Source organism: Lissotriton vulgaris, chromosome 9, assembly GCF_964263255.1.
Source record: "Lissotriton vulgaris chromosome 9, aLisVul1.2, whole genome shotgun sequence".
NCBI lineage: Eukaryota > Metazoa > Chordata > Amphibia > Caudata > Salamandridae > Lissotriton > Lissotriton vulgaris.
In genome coordinates this window covers 906,115,062-906,136,049 of record NC_141697.1, presented here as the reverse complement: position 1 = coordinate 906,136,049, position 20,988 = coordinate 906,115,062, and the positions used below count along the sequence as shown (strand labels likewise).

At 49.6% G+C, this 20,988-nt stretch overlaps 1 protein-coding gene across 3 annotated transcripts in view; it reads left to right on the top strand.

Annotated features, from left to right (window-relative positions):
• The window catches only part of LOC147692482 (Golgi-pH regulating cation channel-like), a 543,103-nt gene that overhangs the window by 72,070 nt on the left and 450,045 nt on the right, over positions 1–20,988 (top strand). For all 3 annotated transcript variants that reach the window (XM_086938693.1, XM_086938691.1, XM_086938692.1), the window contains exon 4: positions 16,252–16,371. In XM_086938693.1, coding sequence (XP_086794819.1) covers positions 16,252–16,371 — 120 coding nt within the window. The remainder of the gene's footprint in view (positions 1–16,251; positions 16,372–20,988) is intronic.

Genomic DNA, 20,988 nt, shown 5'->3' with positions numbered 1-20,988 from the left:
TTACTTTATAACATTCAAAAGACTCCTAAAATTCATCTACCTCAACTGTGCCTTCCCCAACCAAGAGCCACCGCTGAAACAAACAAACAGCCCCATGATAATGCTTCACTACTACCTACTTCTTCCTACAATCTGCAGCCACCTGATAATGCTCCCCCTCTACCCTCCTCCTCAGACACCCTACAGCCCCTTGACAATGCTCAACCTCACTCTACCTCTTCCCCGATTCCTCCCCCCCCCCCTCGTTACCTCCTCCCGGAATGAGGCTGAGCCCAGGTCAATGTGCGCTCATCGAGACTATCTCAGGACTTCCTCAACTCAATGACGCGCAGCTCACTGGGCTCTCTAAACATTTATGTGGGACTATGCATTTCTTATGTGATTACAGCTTAATATCTGCTGTAAAGCGCTCCGATACCCTCGGGTCTGGCTAGCGCTATATAAAAGGTCTAAATAATTGAAAATAATAATAATACTTGAGTGAGCACGGTACTTTGGAGCAGCATCACCAGGTCCATTAGAAATTTATGCTCTGATCTACTGAGCTCGTAAATCTTATCAAATCCCCATAGCTCAGCTCCATACTGAGCCATGCGTTTGAGTCGAGACCTGCAGGGCAGCAACTATTGGTCTTCTATGTGAAGAGCGATATTACTTTCTTAGGGCTCCCGTGGCTCGCTTGTGGCCCAGTAGCATCTTAGTTAGATGGGGCGTCCATTAAATTTTGTCTGAGAGGCACCTAAATAATTGAAAGTACTGACTCTTTCCAGAGGGGTCTCCCTTGCATTTGATTGCCTTTATAAGACTTGTGGTGGTTAAAGACCATGAATATGTGTTTTGTGGTGTTAATAACCAAACCCCTAGTGATGCAGGAGAGTTGGTACCTTATGCAACAAAATAAGAACTGAATCTGTCAAAGATTCACGAGTGGTCCGTGACTACATCAGCCACTACACCAGTGCTATCGGCCGGAGACTGAAGCTCGAGGGTGCCCACTGCCAAATCATGCTTCATGCCCTTAATCTTAATTTCATACAAAACCACCTTCTGCCATTTAAGTGATCGCCGGTCACTGGAAGGATAGATCTCCTTGGTACGAATCTGGGTGGGGGTAGGTTTCTCTTGGAGTTATAGGAAGCATCCCAGAGAGGCTTCATGCTAAGGCAGAGGAGATTATGGTTGCTTCGATTGTGACATCCACATATCCACATTCATGTCGACCAGATCTCTCCAGAGTCTCATGTCAAGGAGGACATAATCAATGGGCTGCTAACTCTGCACCCTGTCTATCCGAAGGGGGTTCTTCTGTTAACAGCCCTTAGACAATACTCAACGTTAAGGGCATTGACTTGGAGCGCCATCTGTGTCCATTTTTTTACTGGGGGAGGTCTAAAAAGGGGACGGCCAACTTAAGGTCATCGTCTTGTGTACCTGTTAGATCCTCTTTATCAAGTGGCTCAAAAGTGCTGTTAAAGTCGCCTGCTACTATAAATCTTGAGTGGGTTGGGCATCTGGTTAAAGTCTCTTCGAATTGCGTGAGTGTTGGCAATGGTCTGCCCCCTTTAGTCCCCCTCACGTAGATGTAAGCAAATCAATAGAATTGCCCCCCCCAAGGCCCTTAATGTGAATCCCCCAAATGTCTGGGCTAGAACTTGGAAGAAGGGTAATCTGACATCCCCAAGCGTTCCCCACCCTTATGATCAATCCCTCTGCTGGGTGCCCTCTCCCTATAGTGGTTGCAGGTGAACAGTAGCATGCATATTAAGATTTAAATAGGGGGACCAAACTCCAGGTCTCCTGGAAAATACAAGAGTCATATCTCTCAATTAAGTTATTCCAGTGAGGGAGTGACATTTTGCTATTTAGCCCGGCCACATTCCAGGATATTACTCTTAGCTGTTGGTGGGGTTTGAGGCTAAAAAGCAGTGCAGCATTTGGATTGGCAAGGCAATGCTTAATGGGTTGGTGCACGAGAGTTGGGGTTTGTGCTGGAAACTGGCCCTCTGAGATTAATCAGTGTGCTCCCCTTGTCTGCTTCTTGCAGAGGTCCAACCCCCCCCTTGGATGGATCGACTTCTGTAGATCCGGTGGGCTAGAACTGGTATCTACGTAAATGGGGTATGTAGAACGTGACCTAACATGCTAGTGGTCTTCCCTCAAAAGTCAATTGTTGGTCTCTAAATGGGAACCTCTAGTTGCCCAGGGCCAGGGGTGGGTTGGGCCTGCTCCGTTCTTGGGGTATATCATGTTTGAACTGGATTAAGGACAAGGGAATATGTGCAACCAAGGGACTTTGACTCTGGCGTAAAGTAATTTGAGAGTACCAAAAACAGAACCAAGGAAAAGTTCTTTCAAAAGTCACAAGGTGAAAAATGCCAAAATAGACCTCTCCCAAGGGGCAGGTAGAGAGTCCTGAAGGGGCTGATATGAGCAATTGACTGAATTTGCCAAGGAGCGATCTAAAACTTCACTCAATGTCAAATAGTCAATGCCGAATAATAAATTGGGAGACAATCCCGATATGGTTCGGCCCGAGTTGATGGAGACCCAAATATGGGCCTAGGCCAGCAGATATTGAAACAGGGAAGTTACAGCACCTCCTGGTGCAGCATTAAACGCACCAAGACCATCAGGGGCGAGACACAAGGGGGGTGGCCCTGCCCTGCCTCTTCCTGGCAATGATGAGCAAGGACAGGTCAGCCCTTGGCCCAGGCTTTGCTCAAGCGCGGAACGTGCGCGTCCCATGCCGCGGGGCCCAGCGGCTTCCTTTGTACGCCTCCTGGCGTAAACCCGCGATGCTGTTTTGGGAGCAGGGCAGTTTGGGGTCTGTAGTTCCTCGGCCCGGGCCGGCCTTCGAATTAGAGGCGCCATGAGGCTCAGCGGCTTCCTGTATGCGCCTCCTGGCGCAGACCCGTGCTGCTGTTGAGAAGCGGGGTAGTCTTGGGGCTCTGGTACCTTGGCCCGGCCTTCAAGTTAATGACGTCCCGCACCGTGGGGCTCAGTGGCTTCCCTTATGCGCCTCCTGGCGCAGACTCATGATGCTGTAGAGTAGCAGGGCAGTCTGGGAGTTGTGGTTCCTCTGCCCGGCCTGGTCTTCAAGTTAGTGGCGTCAGCCCTTTTATGTTTAAAGTATTTTATTGAAAGGGTACACAGAACAAAAGGAATAACATTCAAGCAATGGCATTGTGCTGCAGTCCCGGGAGCCCATCTTCAAGTAAATGCTACAAGTCCCGCAAGAGCAGTAGAGGCTGTGTGGGCTCCACTTCCATCAACATTACATTCAATAACACCCTGAGGTAGAAGAAAGTGTTCGTGCCCTCCCCCTTTCCCAAAAGAAACAGTTCCCCCCCAACTCCCCCCACCCTCTCCTGTTCCCCAACCCCCTCCCAACACCCCCGTCCAGTGTCCTGTCTTTAGCCAAACCTACGGCATTTAGCCCCCCCCCCCACTACCCCCAAACCTTATCCAACCCATGATCATTGTGCAATGAACTCTAGCGGTGGTGTCAATCTCAAGAGCCTCAAGTACCTCGGACAGGTCAGTTCCCTGAATTCGGTAGCCAGCAATGCGTGGAAGGGCTGCCACAACTCCCCAAATTGCTCCACCTCCCCGGCCATCATCAGTGACAGTTTTTCCATACCCAGAACGTGCCACAACCTATGCAACCAGCCCGTGATGGATGGAACAGTGGTGGTTCGCCAATGGATTAGGATGTTCTGAACGGCGGAGCCCAATGCTATTGCAATTTGTCTGCCCCTACGGGATTTCAATGGATACATCAGCCCGTTGGGCAAGCCCAACAGGACATATGCCGGGAAGCGGGGCAACTCTATTTCAAATCGAGTATCAACCTCATCTAGCACCTCTTTCCAATAAAGGCTCAATACTGGGCACTCCCACAGGACGTGTGTCAATGTGCCCGGGTGCCCACATCCTCGCCAGCATGTATTATCTATATGCCTGTCCATCTCGTGTAACCGCTCCGGGGTGTAGTACCAATACGTAGACACTTTAGTGAAAGTTTCAGTAAGTCCTACATGATATGCAGAGTGTTGTGCGCGATATGAGATCTGTTCCCACTCTTTATGGCTCAACGTTCTTCCCAACTCTCTGTTCCAGTGTTCCCTACCTGGATTATGAAAGTGCAAGGGGGAGGGCTGCAGGAATTTATATAGATCTGTGATGAGTTTAGCATCCGAAGTACGCGTCACTAGCCACCTCTCATACGGCAATAGTTTCCTATCTGCCAGCTCACGCACCTGCGGTTGCAAAGCCCAGTGTCGCACCTGCCAGTAACGCATCCGGTCTGTCTCAGCCAAACCATACTCCTCCTTAAGCGCTTGAAAGGGGAGAACTCCGTCCGGCCCGTATACGTGGAAAAGGGACCTACATCCAGCAGCCCGCCAGTGCGCGAAAGCCCCCTGAGCAACCCCTGGTGTAAAGTCCGGGTTGTCCGCAATAGGAGTAAACGGGGAGGGGAATGTGGTAAGCTTGTGCGTCGTGCTAGTAGCGTCCCACACCCTCAGCGGGACCCTTGTTACAAAAGACGCGTAAAGATTCAGAGGGCGATGAGCCCTGCGCAAAAAAGGCACCTCCTGTAAAGGGCGACCCGCTGCAGCCTGATCTTGAAATAACCAATGCTTGTCCGACTCCCATCGGCTCCATTCAACCAGATATCGGAGCTGCGCCGCTTGAAAATACTTGCGTAGGTCTGAGATTCCCAGCCCCCCAGACTCCGGTGCCAGCATGGAGAGAACTCTCCTCATCCGTGGTTTGCGGCCTTGCCAAATAAAACGGGATAGGATCGGTTGTGTCTGCTGAAACCAGCCCTTAGGCGGGTGTAGCGGCAGGGCCCGGAATAGGTACAGTATCTGAGGGAGGACAGTCATTTTAACCGCTGCCACTCTCCCTAACCTCGATATCAACCCTATGCCCCATCTCCCCAATTCCTCTTTAATCTTCCTAGTCAAGGCCGTGTAATTGGCTGTCACCATGGCCTGCAGCGTGGGAGCCAACAGTATGCCCAAATACTGGACCTGGTGAGCTGACCAATGCATGGGAAAAAGGTCCTGCAACTCTCGCCGTGTTGCGGGAGTCAAGGAGATATCCAGTGCTGTTGATTTGCCTATGTTCATTTTGAAGCCCACCACCCGCGAGAAAGCCTCCAATTCACTGATACATGCGGGCAGTGCGTGTCTCGGTTCCTCCAAGGTCAAGATCACATCGTCCGCGTAGAGGCTGACTGTGTGAACATATCCCCCCATCTTCACTCCGGTAGCGTCCGTATTCTGTCGGAGCCTCTGAGCGAGTGGCTCCATATATAAAGCGAAAAGGAGCGGGGACAGGGGGCAGCCCTGTCTAGTACCACGCTCTATGCCAAACCTTCGAGAGCCATAGCCATTCACCCGCACCACCGCCGACGGGAACCTGTAACAATTAAAGACCAGGGTCCGAAATTTCTCACCTATCCCCATCCTCGTCATAACCCGTTCTAGATAAGGCCAGTGCACGCAATCAAACGCCTTTTCGGCATCCACCGAAAGGAGCATCCTTTCTCCCGGAATCCGGGAGGCCTTCTCCAGAATGTGCACCACTCTCTTGGTGTTGTCCACCGTCTGCCTGCCGGGGACAAAGCCAGCTTGGTCCGGTTCCACCAGGCCCGGCAAGTGAGGTGCCAAGCGCGCCGCCAGAATACCCGTGTATAGTTTCAAGTCCACGTTCAAGAGGGAGATCGGGCGGTACGAGCCGCACTGGGTCCGATCTTTCCCTGGTTTAGGGATAACCGAGATCGAGGCTTGTAGGAGGTCCGGAGGGATTGCCCCCGGCTCAGAGAATGAATTAAACAATTTGGTCAGTACGGGGGCTAACTTGTCACTGAACGTCCTGTAGAAGAGCGCCATATAGCCGTCCGGGCCTGGGGCCTTCCCATGTTTGAGCCTGGAGATGGCAGCGACCACTTCCTCGACTCGTATCTCCCTTTCGAGATATTCCGTTTGTGAGGGTTCTAGGGACGGGAGTGTGACCGAGTTCAGGTAGTCCTCCGACTCCTGATCCCGCAGATCCTCCCCGGTGTACAAGTCCGCATAGAATCGGCGGAAGGCCTCGGCTATCTGTACGTCCCCCGTAACTAGTCCGCCATTTTCAGTCGCAATTTCCTTTACCCGATGACGTTCATTGGCCACCCTGAGCTTATTCGCCAGTAGGCGACCACACCTGTCCCCCCGTGTAATACGCGTGCTTCAGTCGAAGTGCAGCGTATTCTGCCCTGTCCATGTCCAATGACGACAGTAGCTTTCTCGCTGCTTTCAGCTGTTTCCAAATCCTAGGGCCCCCCGTACGGCGGTGCACGTCCTCCAATTCCCTTACTTTTTGGGTGAGCTCGTCCCGCTTCTGCCTCCGGTCCCTGTTTTCCGCCGAGGAGATCGCAATAAATTCCCCTCTGACCACTGCTTTAAGAGCGGCCGATTGCGTCGCCGCCGAGGTATCTGCGTTATCATTATGCGTCTGGAAGTCCCTGATCACCTCCGTAACCTTCTCCACCACAGACTTCCAGTGTAACAGAGCGTCTCGGAGGCGCCAGACCCCCCCGGGGGGCCCGGTCGGCCGGCAGAGAGAAGCTCCCTGAGACCGGTGCGTGATCCGATAGAGATAAGACCCCCACCTCCGATGTTGTAGCTAAGTCACGTACCGGGCCGGTAACCATGAGGTGATCCAGCCTCGCGTATGTTTTGTGTGCGTGAGAGTAAAAGGAGTAATCTCGGTCTGCGAGATGCAGGTAGCGCCAAAGGTCATGAAGATCCAGGTCCACAAGTTGGGATTTAACTGCTTGTGACATTTCCCCTGTCTGTGGAGAGCGCTGCGCCGACCTATCTATAGTGGAGTCTGCTACCATATTTAAATCCCCACCCAAAATAATGTGCCTGTCCGGAGATGCTGTTATGTCCACCAAAGCCGACTGAAAAAAGCTATCCTGACGCTCATTCGGGCAGTAAATCGAACCAATGGTAAATGTCAAAGCCCCTAATTTAAATCTGTGAGCTAATAGTCTCCCCTTTTGTTCCGCAAACTTGTGGAGGACCTCCCCTCTAAAGGAGCTCGACACTAAGATCGCCACCCCCGCCGTCTTAGTGCTAGACGAAGAAAAAAGCTGTGTGAGAAATTTGCGGGATCTTAACCTATGGCAATCTCGTGCAAGCAAATGAGTCTCCTGTAAAAGACAAATGTCCGCTTGTGTGTTCTCTAGCAGGGACAGAATCGCCCTCCTTTTAACAGGGTTATTAAGTCCCTTAACATTAAGGGTTACTACCTTAAGAGTTGCCATCCAGAATCAAGACAGAATGTGACATGCAGTGGGTTCTGTGTGTCTGGGGGGGCCCATGAGCCTCAACTGCCCGTGTCTCCCCATTAGGCCATCGTGAAAAGATCAAGAACACTGAACGGACTGCACTCCCCCCTCCCCAACCCAACTCCGGAGCCGTTCTTCCCCCAACTCCCCAACTCCCCTTCCTCCCGTCCCCCGGTCGGTCCCCCAACTCCCCCCCCCCCCCTCCCCTCTCCCAACCCCCAAAACCCCCCAACTTCTTCAAATGAATTGTCCCAGCCGTGTCCTGTCCGGACAAGTCCGTGGTAAATTATCGTAGTGGACGTTCAGCCACACCCTTCCCCCCCTCTGCCCTCCCCCCAGCCCATCATGGCTCTAAGCCGGCAAAAACAGAAATGCCAAGTCGTTCTCCCCCCGGAGCAGTCTTACGCTGTTAGTGCGACTCCGTCGTGCACCATTGTGTCTCTGGAGGCCTCTTGAATGGCACTCGCCATTTCAGCCCTGATGGTAGGCGAGCTCGGACGTTGGGACGCCGCTGATGTTCTGCGTCTCGAGACATTGTGCCAGCCGTCCCCGGGGGTGCGTCTCCTGCGAGGTGTGGCGGAGGCCTCCTCTTCCGCGGTGATCCCCAACACCTCGCACGTGTCCTGTAGGGACCTCAATTGATGTAGCACACCGTTCCAACGGAAAATAAGCCTGAAAGGGTGACCCCAGGAGTACGGCGTTTCATGTTGTTTCAAGAAGTCCGTTGCGATTTTAAACGCCTTCCTTTTCTGGAGGGTGATGACGGACAGATCTTGATACAAGGCCACAGGGTGTCCTCTAAACGTCAGCGAGGGTTTTTTCCTGGCTTCCGCCATGATTCTTTCTTTCAATGGAAAGTCAGGGAGAAACGCAAAGATATCCGGTGGTGGGCCCGAGGCACGTCTACGAGGCCCCACTCGATGAGCTCTGTCATTTCGTACCGGAAAGTCCGCTGCTTCCCCCAAGATGTCCCTGAAGAGCTCCCTCAGATATTCCGCCACATCCGCCCCTTCTTCCGTTGATGGTACCCCCCGGACCCTGATGTTATTCCGCCTAGAACGGTTCTCCAAGTCTTCGTTGTGGGCCTGGAGGTCCAACTGTTGGTCCCTCAAACGCAGCACCTCCTGCTGTAATTGCGTGATCTCCTCGTCCTGCCTCTGAGCGGAACTTTCCACCGTGACCACTCTCTCGCCAAGGCCGTCGACTTCTCTCCGGATCTCGCGGACTTCCCCGGCCACCTCTTGCTTCAGCGCCTGGAAGTCGTCTCTCAGCGTCCCAAAAAGCGACTCCAGAAAGGACCGAGTGACTGGGGGTTCACTGCCGCCTGTAGCATTGGAGCCACTCGCTGCGTTAGGGGACGGTTGGCTCCGGTCACCTCTGGTTTGAGACCTTCCGAGCATCTCGGGGAGTGTGCGGTCGCTCCGTTTATTGCCCTTCTGACTCGCCATCTTGTCTTCCAGGCCGCCCTGCCAAGAACTGGCACCCCGTCAGCTGGGCGCCGGGGCAGCGGCTCCACTCGCCTCGTCCGGCTAGAAAGGCTCCGCCTCGTGTCGCAGGATGCCTCTCTGGGACCCTCCGTGTCCAGGGGGCGACTACAACGGCTTGGCGCTGGCGCCTCCGGCCTCGCCACAACCAGGGGCAAAGGGTCGACCCCAGCCGCACAAACCGGGTCCTCTGGTCTGTCTTGTTCCTCGGTTACTGCCCAGTGAGCTGCGGCGAACCGATGATCCCTGGCGTAGGTCTCAAAGGCTCAACACTTCGCCGTCCGACTCTTCACCATCACCGAGAGCCAAAATGGCGCCTCCGGGTGCTCCTGTAGGCCATTGTCCCCCTTCCAGCGAGGGTACCAGCCATGGGCGTTTCCCCGCCCGGCTCAAAGCCAGTCACCAGCCGGCTAGACGGGGACTCCTCCACAGCAGCAAGAGGGTCCTGGTTCCCTTCTCGTCGCTGCAACACCGCCGCTGCTTATACGACCAGTGACCCCGCCCTTCCGGCTCACGGGCCTCCGATCAACTAGGCCGCAGCCGCGGCCTCAATTTCGACAGGGATCAGCAGCTAGGGGCGCGTCGTCTCTGCGAGCAGCTCGTCCCCTTTCCAGGCCTCAGGTCTCGTCACGGCACCCAGTGTGGCGCCCGCCGCCCTCCGCCGTACCACTGCCAGCTTCTACGTGCTTCATGGAAGGAGCTCAGGACCGCCACAGCCCGGACGCCATTTCTCTTCGCGTCTGGTCTCTGCGTTGATCAGCATTCCGGTCCGGATCCCAATCACTCCGAGGCTAGAGCACGGCTCTGGTACAGCCCGAACCGTTCCTGCACCTTTCCCCTCCCGGTTTCACACCGATGGGGGGGGGAGAACAAGCAATACAAAAGGCTCAGGGCCCGGGCTGGGTCGGGAGCTCCGGGAGAAAGCGTCTCCTCACTCCGCCATCTTGGCCACGCCCCGCGTCAGCCCTTTTGAAACAATTGCTGGACACTGGTGAAAACAAGTTCCCCCAACTACATGATGGTCTGACTGAAGATAGGGAAGTGTGGTATCCAACATCTCGTAATGATAAACCCACACTAATTCTAGTGATGGATTTACCAATACATGCACCTACCGTGAACCTCATCGTGCCCCCCTGATAACATACCAGCCTCTTGTGTGCTCCCTGACTGGTTTCTGCCAGCTTGCCACCTGAGGCACTGTTCTGACCTTTTGCTCTCAGGAGACCCAGAACAAAAGCCTGTCCGGGAAGAGGGTATAACACCCCCTCCCACAGGTTGACCTGCTGATTACCCTTGCTGGGTACGGCAAGCTTCAAATAGTTGCTGCTTTTGGAATGAAAATCTGGCTCCCTCACAAGAGCGGAAGCTGCCTCCCTTTGTCCAGAGCCCCTTGTCACCCGGACAGGTGAGAAAACTAGCTAGTCAGGTAGGCGTGCGAACCCCAGGCTAGTACACCCCTAAAGTGGGCTACACTGAGGTGGACACAATTTTTCATAAGTAGCCATCTTTGTGATGGGATACTTAGGAATTCTGGCACAGGGTTATGCCCACTTCCAACAGGAAGTTGTCATATATGTGGTGTAGGGACCCCAGGGGTCAGTAGCCCATTGACTACTACCCTACACTCCGCTAAATTCAGAATTTAGGGGAGCTCCAGGCACCAGAGTAGCAGATCCTGATGACCTACGAAGAAGGACACAGAGATCGGCAAAAGCAGAAGACTAAAGAGAGCACTCGACTTGGTACCAGCCTAGCTGACCTGTCTGTCATTCACCATCTAAACTATGCCAAAGATGTTTCGTCCTGCAACTGTGTACTTCCCCACCCTTTAAAGACTGCGTGCCTTCCATAAAGCCCAAGATCTCCCTGAGAACTGCGGAACTGTTCCCTGCATTCTGTAGAAATTCCAGAAGAAGACCCACTGAGGACACCTTAACTGCCAAAATCCAACACCTGAAGCCAGCACTGCACCCCTTGCTCCCAGCCTGAGTCGAAGTGGCCCAACAGTGTTGTCAAGGTCTCCCAGCTCTCTAGAGCCCATGGTTTCACCCCTCCTGGACCCACCGACAACACCTGCAGCTTCTGCACGCAGGCCCCTTCTACCGTGACTGCTCCTGGTGAGAAAACACTACTCCTTGAAATCACCACTGCATCCATCGCCCCTGGGCCGTGGATAAGAGGAAAAAAGGGGTCCCTACGTTCCAAACATCACAAGGCCTGAGCCCGCCTCTATTGGTTCAGTCCAACTGCCCTTCCAGCCAGAGCCTGTAGCCTCTTTTTGTAGTGACCAATCTCAATTGAATAACATTGGGCTCCCTACGCTATTTTGCACCCTTCACCTGGACGCCCTCGTGTCGCTTCTGATTTAATGTTGGTGCTGCCTTTGGCCTTGCCCACCACTCACCTTAACTCCTGGAGATTGGTCCCATAAGTCGCTGTAGTATACCTGTTTGCAGACTCGTTTTGCCTTTCATAGGATAACATTGCAGAACAAAAAAATTGCTGTGTCCAATGTTTTAACTGAAAAGAATTCATACTTAAAAACGTACCTACCAGAACGATTTCTCTGTGATGCCTAAACATATATGAAGATACTTGCTATTTTTATAAATTGGTGTGGATCTCTTTCTTGAGTCATGTTTCATCTTTTGATCATTGTGTGTATTTTCAGATATCTTACACTCCTCTTGGTGAAGCCCAAGGGTGCTGGACCACACTGCCTCTAATAGAGCACCTTGGGATTGCTAGAGAAATCCCCTGGCAACTTAGAGGGAAACCCCTGGACTCTTTACATGGTTTATCAGATTATCGATATATCACATAAAGATTCAGCTCCCCTGATCCCTCAGTTGGTCAATGCTCTGGGTAAGGAAAGGGACCCTAGTGGTCAGGAAGGTTGCAGTGACTGTCATGAACTTGAAAAGGAGCACCTTGATTTGATGGTATTCTCTTAATGACCCAAACCGGAGGACCTTTGTCTGGTTTCACAATAATTATACAGAAGCAGGTATATGGGTTTGTAAACGCATATAATTAAACTAATGCCAATTGATTTATTATCAATGTTTCCCAAAAGTTGGGCGAATTTACTGCAGACAAAAGGGAAAAACCATGTTTTAAGAGGTCTTTTCTTACCATTGATTCACCAATACCCCCACTCCTCCATGCATGTACCGATAACTATATTAGTCTCTCCAAACGTCTAACTCATTGCTCCCTTTCCCTTGGACCACACCCTGATTTACATCAGGGTATTGTCATCATACAATACTCGTACATCTAATCCCAATTACCCTAAAGAAACCCTTGCCTGACTCTATCCCAGATCACCTTGCCCAGATCCACAATGAACTATAACCTCTAATTAACGTTGGCTCTTATGATCTAGTGTTCCTAGCACTTCAACCTGCTTTAAATAAACCCTGCCACCAACAACCCCCCACACATCCACCGTTAAAAGCTCACATCCTGAGCCATGTATGACACCGCCATTCACACACTGCAAACATACATGCCCACCGCAATTAATGATTGAAGGAAAGTACAGCCCCCAGATCACCTCAGTGACTACGAAAAGGCCCTCTGCAGTTTCACCACAGTACTTAAGCAAAAACTGACTGCCAAAACCTCCTATTCTCTTCGAAATCTTAGCCCAATAGGAAACTGGCTCTTTATATAATAGAACTAAAAGAGGTACACCATGTAAAGAGTCCAAGCAGACCCTGAAGGAATTGCAGAGGCACAAATGACACCCCAAATGCTATTTTGTGGTAGTGTGGGCGAGCAGCAGCGACAGCTCCTCTGAAACAGCCCCCCCCCCCCCCCACCCTCAAAGAAATGTCTGAAAAGGGGGAAGAAATAAAACTCCTTTTATGTCTCCTTTTCTGCCGAGTCTTGCATGCAGGGTCTGTGGAGTGAAGGCACAGAGGGGTGTGGTAGTCCACTCTTAACAGCACATAATGTTTGGCCGGCTATCTTGGGCCGACCAAACAATCATGCGCAGTGAACCTCTCTCCAACCCTAGCTGCATTGCTGGGGTTGGAGAGAGCAAGCACAGACTCCAGGTCTGTCCTAGAGCGCCAGTCGAGGGCTCTCAGGCATATGATGAGAGCAGCTTTGGGATTGGCCGCAGGGCATTTGGGGAGACGGTCCCTGGAGCAGTGGAGCGGGATGCAGCCGGCTAAAGCCAAGTTAAAAAAAAATAAAAGTTTTTATTTTGCCACCCTCCAGTTGCGACCTCTAATGCCCGCTCACTCCTCCCCGGCCCCCTGCCCCACACTCGTCCCAAACACGGGCCACTTCTGGCGAGCAATTGGACATATCAGAGGGTAGTGCTAAGATTTTATTGACACACAAAGGCAGTAAGTGAGACAAACTCAATAAAAAAAACAGACACCAATTTTATATAAATAACACTTTTTTATATGAATTTAGAAACCAGGATCATAGGAATCACGTAAAAGCTTTTTGTGGTATGATTATTATTTTTTTTTTTACAGTTTTCAGAAATGGATACAGTGCAATTTCAAGATTGGTAATGTTATCCTATGGAGGAAAAACCTGTATTGAATTTAGCAGCGACTTTTTGGACTGAGATTGGTACTGTGCAGCTCTGGTCGGTCCTGGTGTTCCCACACTTGGAAGGAGGACAGATCTGACCTGTAGGAGCAATGCTACGTCTTCCTGAGTGATTTCTTCGTTGGTAATCCCTGTATGCGGCAGGTCGTTAGATCGGGTATTGCTTCTTGGGTTCCTGCAGAGGAGTAGGTCCAGAGTGAGAGGGCATTAGAGTAGGAATACTGTACAACCTTGATGAAGTGAGCGGTTGTCATGAATGCACAAAACAAGTAACCAAAAAGAAAGAATTTAGGCGGCAATTAGTAGAGGTAATGTATTACACATATCCCTAGGACATAGAGACCGGCTCAATATATATCTGAGTCCATCCCATTCTTCCCTCATGATACATCCACAGTGTATTGAATTACATGTTGACAAAGCCATGTCATGAGGCAACTGATCTTGTGCCCACCCTTGGGGCGATTTGTTTGGGGTGGAGGTGGTCCTTCAATGATCCAGCCACCTCACCACAATTTACAAGGGTTATCTAACCACTCCCAACACATACAGATCAGACCGTGCCTCCCATCTGGCACTAGGCAATCAGACAAGGCATCCAGTATTGTCCGTGTCTGTGTATTAGAGGCCCACTCGGTTGCTCAGTCAACAGTAACTTCTCCAGAATTACCCCCCAAGTCTCCAAATCCCCATCAGAATTTTAATCGGTGCGGACTATGCGCAGACGCAACTCCTCCGCTACTCGCCATCCATGCATGTCTGTTCTCCATGTAGTCAGCCTAGGGGGTGCAGGGTGAGTTCAATGAAAAACAATTCGTTTTTTGTCAAATACAAGTCCCAGTAGGGCAAATTTATGTTGCATTTGATTCCTCGATTTGGGTACCGGAAGAACCTTGGCCGTTGTCCCAACATGAATTCCTGTTTATTCCCACAGCGTCTCCAGGACTCTCGACCAGTAAACGTGAAGTCTGGATACAATCCCATGTCATATGCGCAAATTTCGCGGGCTCAACGCCCGAACCGGGGCATATCGGTAGCTGTATGCCGAATTAAACCGTGCCAACTGGTGGGGGGGTCAGGTATGTACGATGCAAGTAGCGGAATTGCGTGAGTGAGAGCATTGATAGCTACCTCCAGAACCTGTGCAAATGCCCGTTGCCTTTCCCCCTCAGTAACGGGTAACGGTAGCTCCGTTGACCACCTGTCCTGGATCTGGGAAATGTCAACTCCACGGTCCGCCCTCAAAGCCCTGTATAGGCGGGCGATCAGACCCCCGAAGGAGCCTGGGTTGAGTATCGCCAGCAGAGTACTAGATTCTTCAGGAAGCACACTAGTAGTTCGTTGGTTTTCAGGGGCCACCTCTAAGGTGCCCTCTGGGTGCATGTATTAATAAATCCATCACAGGACCCAGTGTGGGTTCATTAATATGAGGGGTTTGATACCAAACATGTTTTTAATTGAAGCCATTAAGTAGCTGGGGAACTCCTTATGACCAGTGCCCAGTAAATAAACGTAAGATGGCTTCCATGCTCACTTGCAATTTCCAGTAATAGAAATCTCTGGGGCTCAAAGTTCTGCTGTCGGTGTGACTTGCATATAATAGATACAGTGCCTTTGGCATGACACACAGGAGTGTCATGTCATGTTTTCACTCATGTTTTGCACTGTGTCACGCAGCCTGCAATGGCAGTCTGTGTATAATTTGTATCTGCATCCCTTAGTGCGGCATAAGGTATGCTGCAGCCTTTAGGGACCCTCATTGACACCCATGCCATTGGTACCTAGGGTACCATACAGGGATGCTAAAGTCCTTTGCCAATTGTAGCACATTTAGACAAAACCTTGTTTTAGGGAAGGAACACTGGCACTGATGTCTGCTTAGCAGACCTCAGTGCACGAGTCGAAAATCAGAATTTAGTAGCTAAAAAGGGGGCAAAAAGTGGGGGGACAATTGCAACAAAAGCCCAGTTTCCTACAAAGTCCCACCCACCTCAAGCCTACTCTACCTGATTGTATGGCAAACAGTCTCTCAAACGTATCTACATCTCACTTTGCCTGCTAAATTTCCTACATGATTCCTTTCATACGGACCACTCCTACCTCAAGCTTCTTTGCCTATCACCTAACATAGCCACACCTCCATCACTCACTTTGAAGTTAATTCCATTGGAGAATTTTGCTATATTTTAAATTCTAGAAATAGATAAAATAACCAGGATAATTTGATGCAACGGTTTGAATTTAGATTGGTGGAAATGCATTGTTTACACTTGAAGATGTGCATCTTCACATGGGGTGAGACAGATGGCCGCTGTTTCAATGAATTACTGACCTTGGTTAGGATAATATTCAAGAAGGACCCATATTTAAAGGAATATATCTCATTGAACTGATTTAAGGTAGTCTTAGCCATACAGGTGGGACTGCATAATCTGAGATTGGAAATGTAAGGAATAAATCAAAACTTGCTTTGAAGTGTGCAAAAGTGTCATGCCCCTTCTGGGATAGCGAGGTGTTCAGTTGGTTAGGAAGAGAATGACGCGAGTGAAGGAATGCTGCTTGTACTGTCATGCAGCATTTCCGAATTGCTGTGGAGCACTCGGGCAATAGGGCATGAGTTCAAAATGTCTAAACAGTGCTAGCAATTGTTTTTGATAATTTAGGCCATGTATTTTGCTCCCTTGGTTTTAGCCAACCCTTAAAGTATACCAACAATCCTTTACATAGGGACTGTGATGTAAAAGCTACTGTTTGAATGGGATTTACATAATTGCCTGTCTCAGAGCCAACAACTTTACATTGAATTAGTGTACAAGCTCTCTGTTTTTTCTTCTTTTACAGAAAACGCGTGCTGATCTGTACCTGACGTTTTACGATAAGGTGATGGAAAATGAGGATTCAGGCCGATTCATCCTTCAAGAAGGGAAAATTGAGTGCTCTAAACATATGACTGCTAGTCCGGTAAGAATAATTATAACTTTAGTGTGTAGCAATGTTCCTGTATACTTTGAAAAGCTCTGAATAGGTCATTACATATTTTTGTAATTATCTGAGAGGGGCATTCATTCTTAAAACAATGTAAAATTATACAATTGCAAACACAATAAACGATAAGAATCTGGATTCACAAATATACTGAATATAGCCTGAAATGTCTGTCCTGTCCCTTACTCTTGGGGCTGGTTGTATTTATTTCCTCCCAATATGCCGATTGATAGTTCCACCTTACCTGATAGTTATCTTTTCGTAACTTTGCTTCCTTTTTTTAGTGTATTGAAATTATAAATGTCCCAGATTGGTTGAGAAAGTGCTCTTCCATTGTTGTGCTGTATACATGTGGCCAATTAAGAATAACAGGAAAGCAAAAATGCTCTAAATCCCATCATTATTAAAATGCTATCAGTTAAGTCAGTATGGCCCTTAGCGGCAGAGATCTTATTGAATGCCTTCTACAATAACGATTGTATGGAAGGGTATGCTGTAAAGATATGCCCTCGATCAGCTGTTTGTGATTGATATCGAGGGAAGCGACAACTCTACCCTGTGCCCCATCCCCAGCTTGACTTATAATTTGGAGATTCGGTCAGTTTACAACGTCAAAAATGCTTTTCTTTATGTACAAACAGCAAATATTGATTCAATAACATGTTACTGAATCATAATTTGTGTTTGCTTCCAAATACCGATTAGGTTTTTGGAAGGTTTGTCCCTTCCAAATACTAAATTGGAATGCAGTGCATTAATATTTTGTGACCAAATTCAGGTTGCAAAATATTAATCTTTTACCAGCTACAAACTTGTATTAGTAACCCATTCGCAAATGAGAAGGGGTTCCTGTAGGACCCCTTTCCTTTGTGAATGGAAAAAAAAGTTTGCTTAAGAGACGTCAGTGTGCCATGAGACCAGTGTGTCATCTTAAACAAACAAAATAAGAAGAAAGATTTTTTTTTATATACATGCGGTCCTGTTTCCTTCAAGGGAAACTGCATTTAAAAAAAATAAGAATAATTGCTTTATTAAAAAGCAGTCAGAGGCCTGGCGATCTGCTGACCCAAGGCCACCATCCCTGTGATGGTGTCAATTCCTAATGGGTTGCAAATTGCAACCTACCTCATTAATGTTCATGAGGTAGGTCAATTTGTGACTCACTATTTATTTATTTATTTATTTATTTTATGCAATTTTTAAAGCGCGCAAATACCCGTACGGGTGTCTCGGCGCTATCGTTACAGAACTCACTTCTTGCGATGAGGGGGAATTAGGAAGAGAACAACCATGTTTTAAGGCTCTTTCTGAACTTGAGCAGCGTAGGGGCCGTTTTGATGTGGAGTGGTAGTGTATTCCACAGTTTGGCAGTAGCGATAGTAAAACATCTATCTCCCCAGCTGGCCTTTCTTGTCCGTGGGACTTTCAACAAGTGGGCTGAGGACGATCGTAAGGTCCTAAGTTGTTCCACTGGGCAGAGGGCTTTTTTTAGGAACTGTGGTCCGGAGTTGTTCAGAGTTTTGTAGGCTATACACAGAGCCTTAAATTTGATTCGGCTCCTAATAGGGAGCCAATGTAGCTCTTTGATGTAAGGGGACGTTGAGGTGAATTTGGGGATGGATAGTAGGGTTCTGGCCGCGGCGTTTTGCACCGTCTGGAGTTTATTGAGTACCTTTTCCTGAGCGTTCAGAAGAAGGGAGTTACAATAATCGGTTCTTGAGAACACTAAGGTGCTGATAAGTGTTTTGCCCGCGGACTGTGGTAAGTAAGGAAGTAGTTTTTTAATTTTTTTTAGGGTGTAGAAGGCAGATGATACCACAGCATTGGCGTGATGGAGGAAAGTCAACTTATTGTCGAATGTGACTCCCAAATTGCGGACCTTGACTACCGGTTGGGGGGGGGGGGACCCAACTGAGATGGCCACCACTGTGGGGACCATGCCGGCTGCAAGTTCCCGAATGTCATCACCTCCATTTTATCGGAGTTTAGTTTGAGGCAATTTGATGACATCCAGGAGCTTATCGCCTTCATTCCCTCTTGGAAGTTGGCTGCGACAGATGTTCCATTATTGTGCACCGATAATACTAGTTGAGTATCGTCGGCGTACGTTGTAAGGGCAATTCCATGCGATTTTATCACCCTCGCTAAGTCCGATACATAAATATTGAAAAGCGTCGGACTTAGCGAGGAGCCCTGTGGAACTCCGCATGGGAGGGAGAAGGTCTGGGAGGTGAAATTACCCATCTTGACTGTCTGAGGGCGATTGGCCAAGAATGAAGCAATAAGATCTTTGGCCTTGCCTCTTATTCCTAAAGCCGAGACACGGTCGATCAGAGTGACATGATCGACCGTGTCAAATGCAGCGGAGAGGTCCAGAAGTATTAGGACCGCCGCTCCTCCCTTGTCCATCGTTGCTCTGATTTCATCTGCAGCTTTAAGCAGTGCTGTCTCCGTTCCATGCCCCTGTCTGAAGCCAAACTGGGTGTCATCAAGTAGATCGTTGTCATTAATGAATTTCGAAAGTTGGATGTTCATTGTTTTTTCGAAAATCTCGGCTGGGAAGGGGAGACAGGCGATAGGTCTATAACTGGCAGGGAGAAGAGGGTCCAGAGTTGGCTTTTTTAGAAGTGGCTTAATGATAGCCTCCTTCCAAACCGATGGATAGATGCCTGTTGAAAACATGGCATTGCAGATAGTAGACAACGCGGGAGAAATCGCTTCTGGGATGAGATTCAGAATAGCTGGGGGACATGGGTCGAGGGGGGATCCAGATTTTGTGCTGGCTACCAGATGTTGTATATGTTCCCGGTTGATGGTATCGAAAGATGAAAAGATGGGAGGAGTACTGATGGGAAGTGCCACAGGGGGGGGGGGGGAAGGGGAGGAATGAGAGAAGGTAAGGAAAATGGAACTAACCTTCTCCTCAAAGAAGCTGGCCAGAGCGTCCGATAGAGACTGAGAGCCTTCTAGGCGCGGGGCGGGGGGGTTGGACAAAGTTGTAACCACCTGAAATAGTTCTCCTACCGAGTTTTTCGCCTGGTTAATTTGTGAAGTATAATAACGACTTTTTTCAGAAACTATAAGTCTTTTGTAGATGGAAAGGGCGTTTTTATAGGTCGTTTTGTCTGCAGGGCTATAGTGGCGGCGCCACTGCCTTTCAAGGTTCCTGCAATACTGTCTCTGAATCCGAAGGGGCTCTGTAAACCACTGAGCTGATGGTATTTTCCTGTTACAGTGGGAAGTTTTGATCGGGGCTAGTTTGTTACAAGCTGTGTTTAAGTTCGTCAAGTAATTAGAAGACGCTGTAATGGGGTCCTGTTCGTTGGGGATATGACTTTCCTGCATCATCTCTGTTAAATGAGCTAGACTGATGTTTTTCCAGTCTCTGTAGGAAAATTGAGAGGAGGTTGTAATAGGAGGTTTGGTGGGGTTAATTTCAACAGAGAAACAGATCGCTGCATGGTCTGTCTAGATCAGGGGGATTACTTGGGTAACGGTTATAAGGGGACTGTTAGTAAATAGACCATCTAGTGTGTGGCCTGCTTGGTGCGTGGGAGATTTTATCAATTGCAGCAGGCCGGCAGCTGCTAAGTCTGTAGTTAGCTGCGTAGTATAGTGGTCGTTGAAGGCTTCTAGGTGAAAGTTAAAGTCACCTAGTATGGTGAAGTGTGGGGAGCCTGCAGCTGCTTCAATCATATTGCCTATGTTGGCTAGAAACTTGGATCTTGACCCAGGAGGGCGATAGATTAGCATGCCCTTAAACGATGATTTGGCCGAGAGGCCTAATGTGAAAAGGAAAGCCTCGTATTCAGGACAATTAGATTGTGTCGTTGTGAGTTTAAACTGGTCTTTATAGATTATTGCTATGCCTCCACCCTTTTTTTTAGGCCTGTCTAGTCTGCATACATTGTAGTTGATAGGGGTGGCGGCTCTGAAGTCTGGGCCGGAGGCTTCATCCCCCCATGTCTCTGTAATGAATAAGAGATCCAGTTTATACGTGTCAATCAAGTCGGCAATTTCTAGCTTGTGTTTGGGGAGGGATCTGGCATTTATTAGCGCTGCTTGAACCAGTAGTGGGGCAGTTGTAGAGGGTTTAGGGGTTTCCTTTATGCAAGTAGGACATTGATATGGGCCTAGGATGGGATTGGTATACCCTAGATGTGGTAGAGCATGAGGTAAGTCCGCTACGTACCTGAGGTCAAGTAATTCGGCAGAGGTGTAGATGAGTCTCACCGTATTGGTAGCTGGTCGTGGGACCGGAGCGGCAGGGGGGGTAGCCCTTGGCCCGTCCTCGGCGCGGACGAGCGCAGACGAGCTTGCCTTATGCGCGCCTTCGGCGCGCAATCGTCGTGCCCGCTGCGCTCGTCCGCTGCGCTTCTGGTTAAAGCACATAATTTATCGAGCAGAGAGTGACGTGGAGAAGGGCGTGGTCAGCGCGTGTGGGCGTGTCCGCAGGTCGAGGAAGGCGGCGTTGCCCTGGCAGCAGTCTACCGCGTCAGCCCTGAATCGGCTGGGCGGGTCTGCGTGATCGTGGTGATGGCCTGGGAATTAGCTAAGTTAAAAACAAATTATGCAAGTTTTAAAAAGAGATGC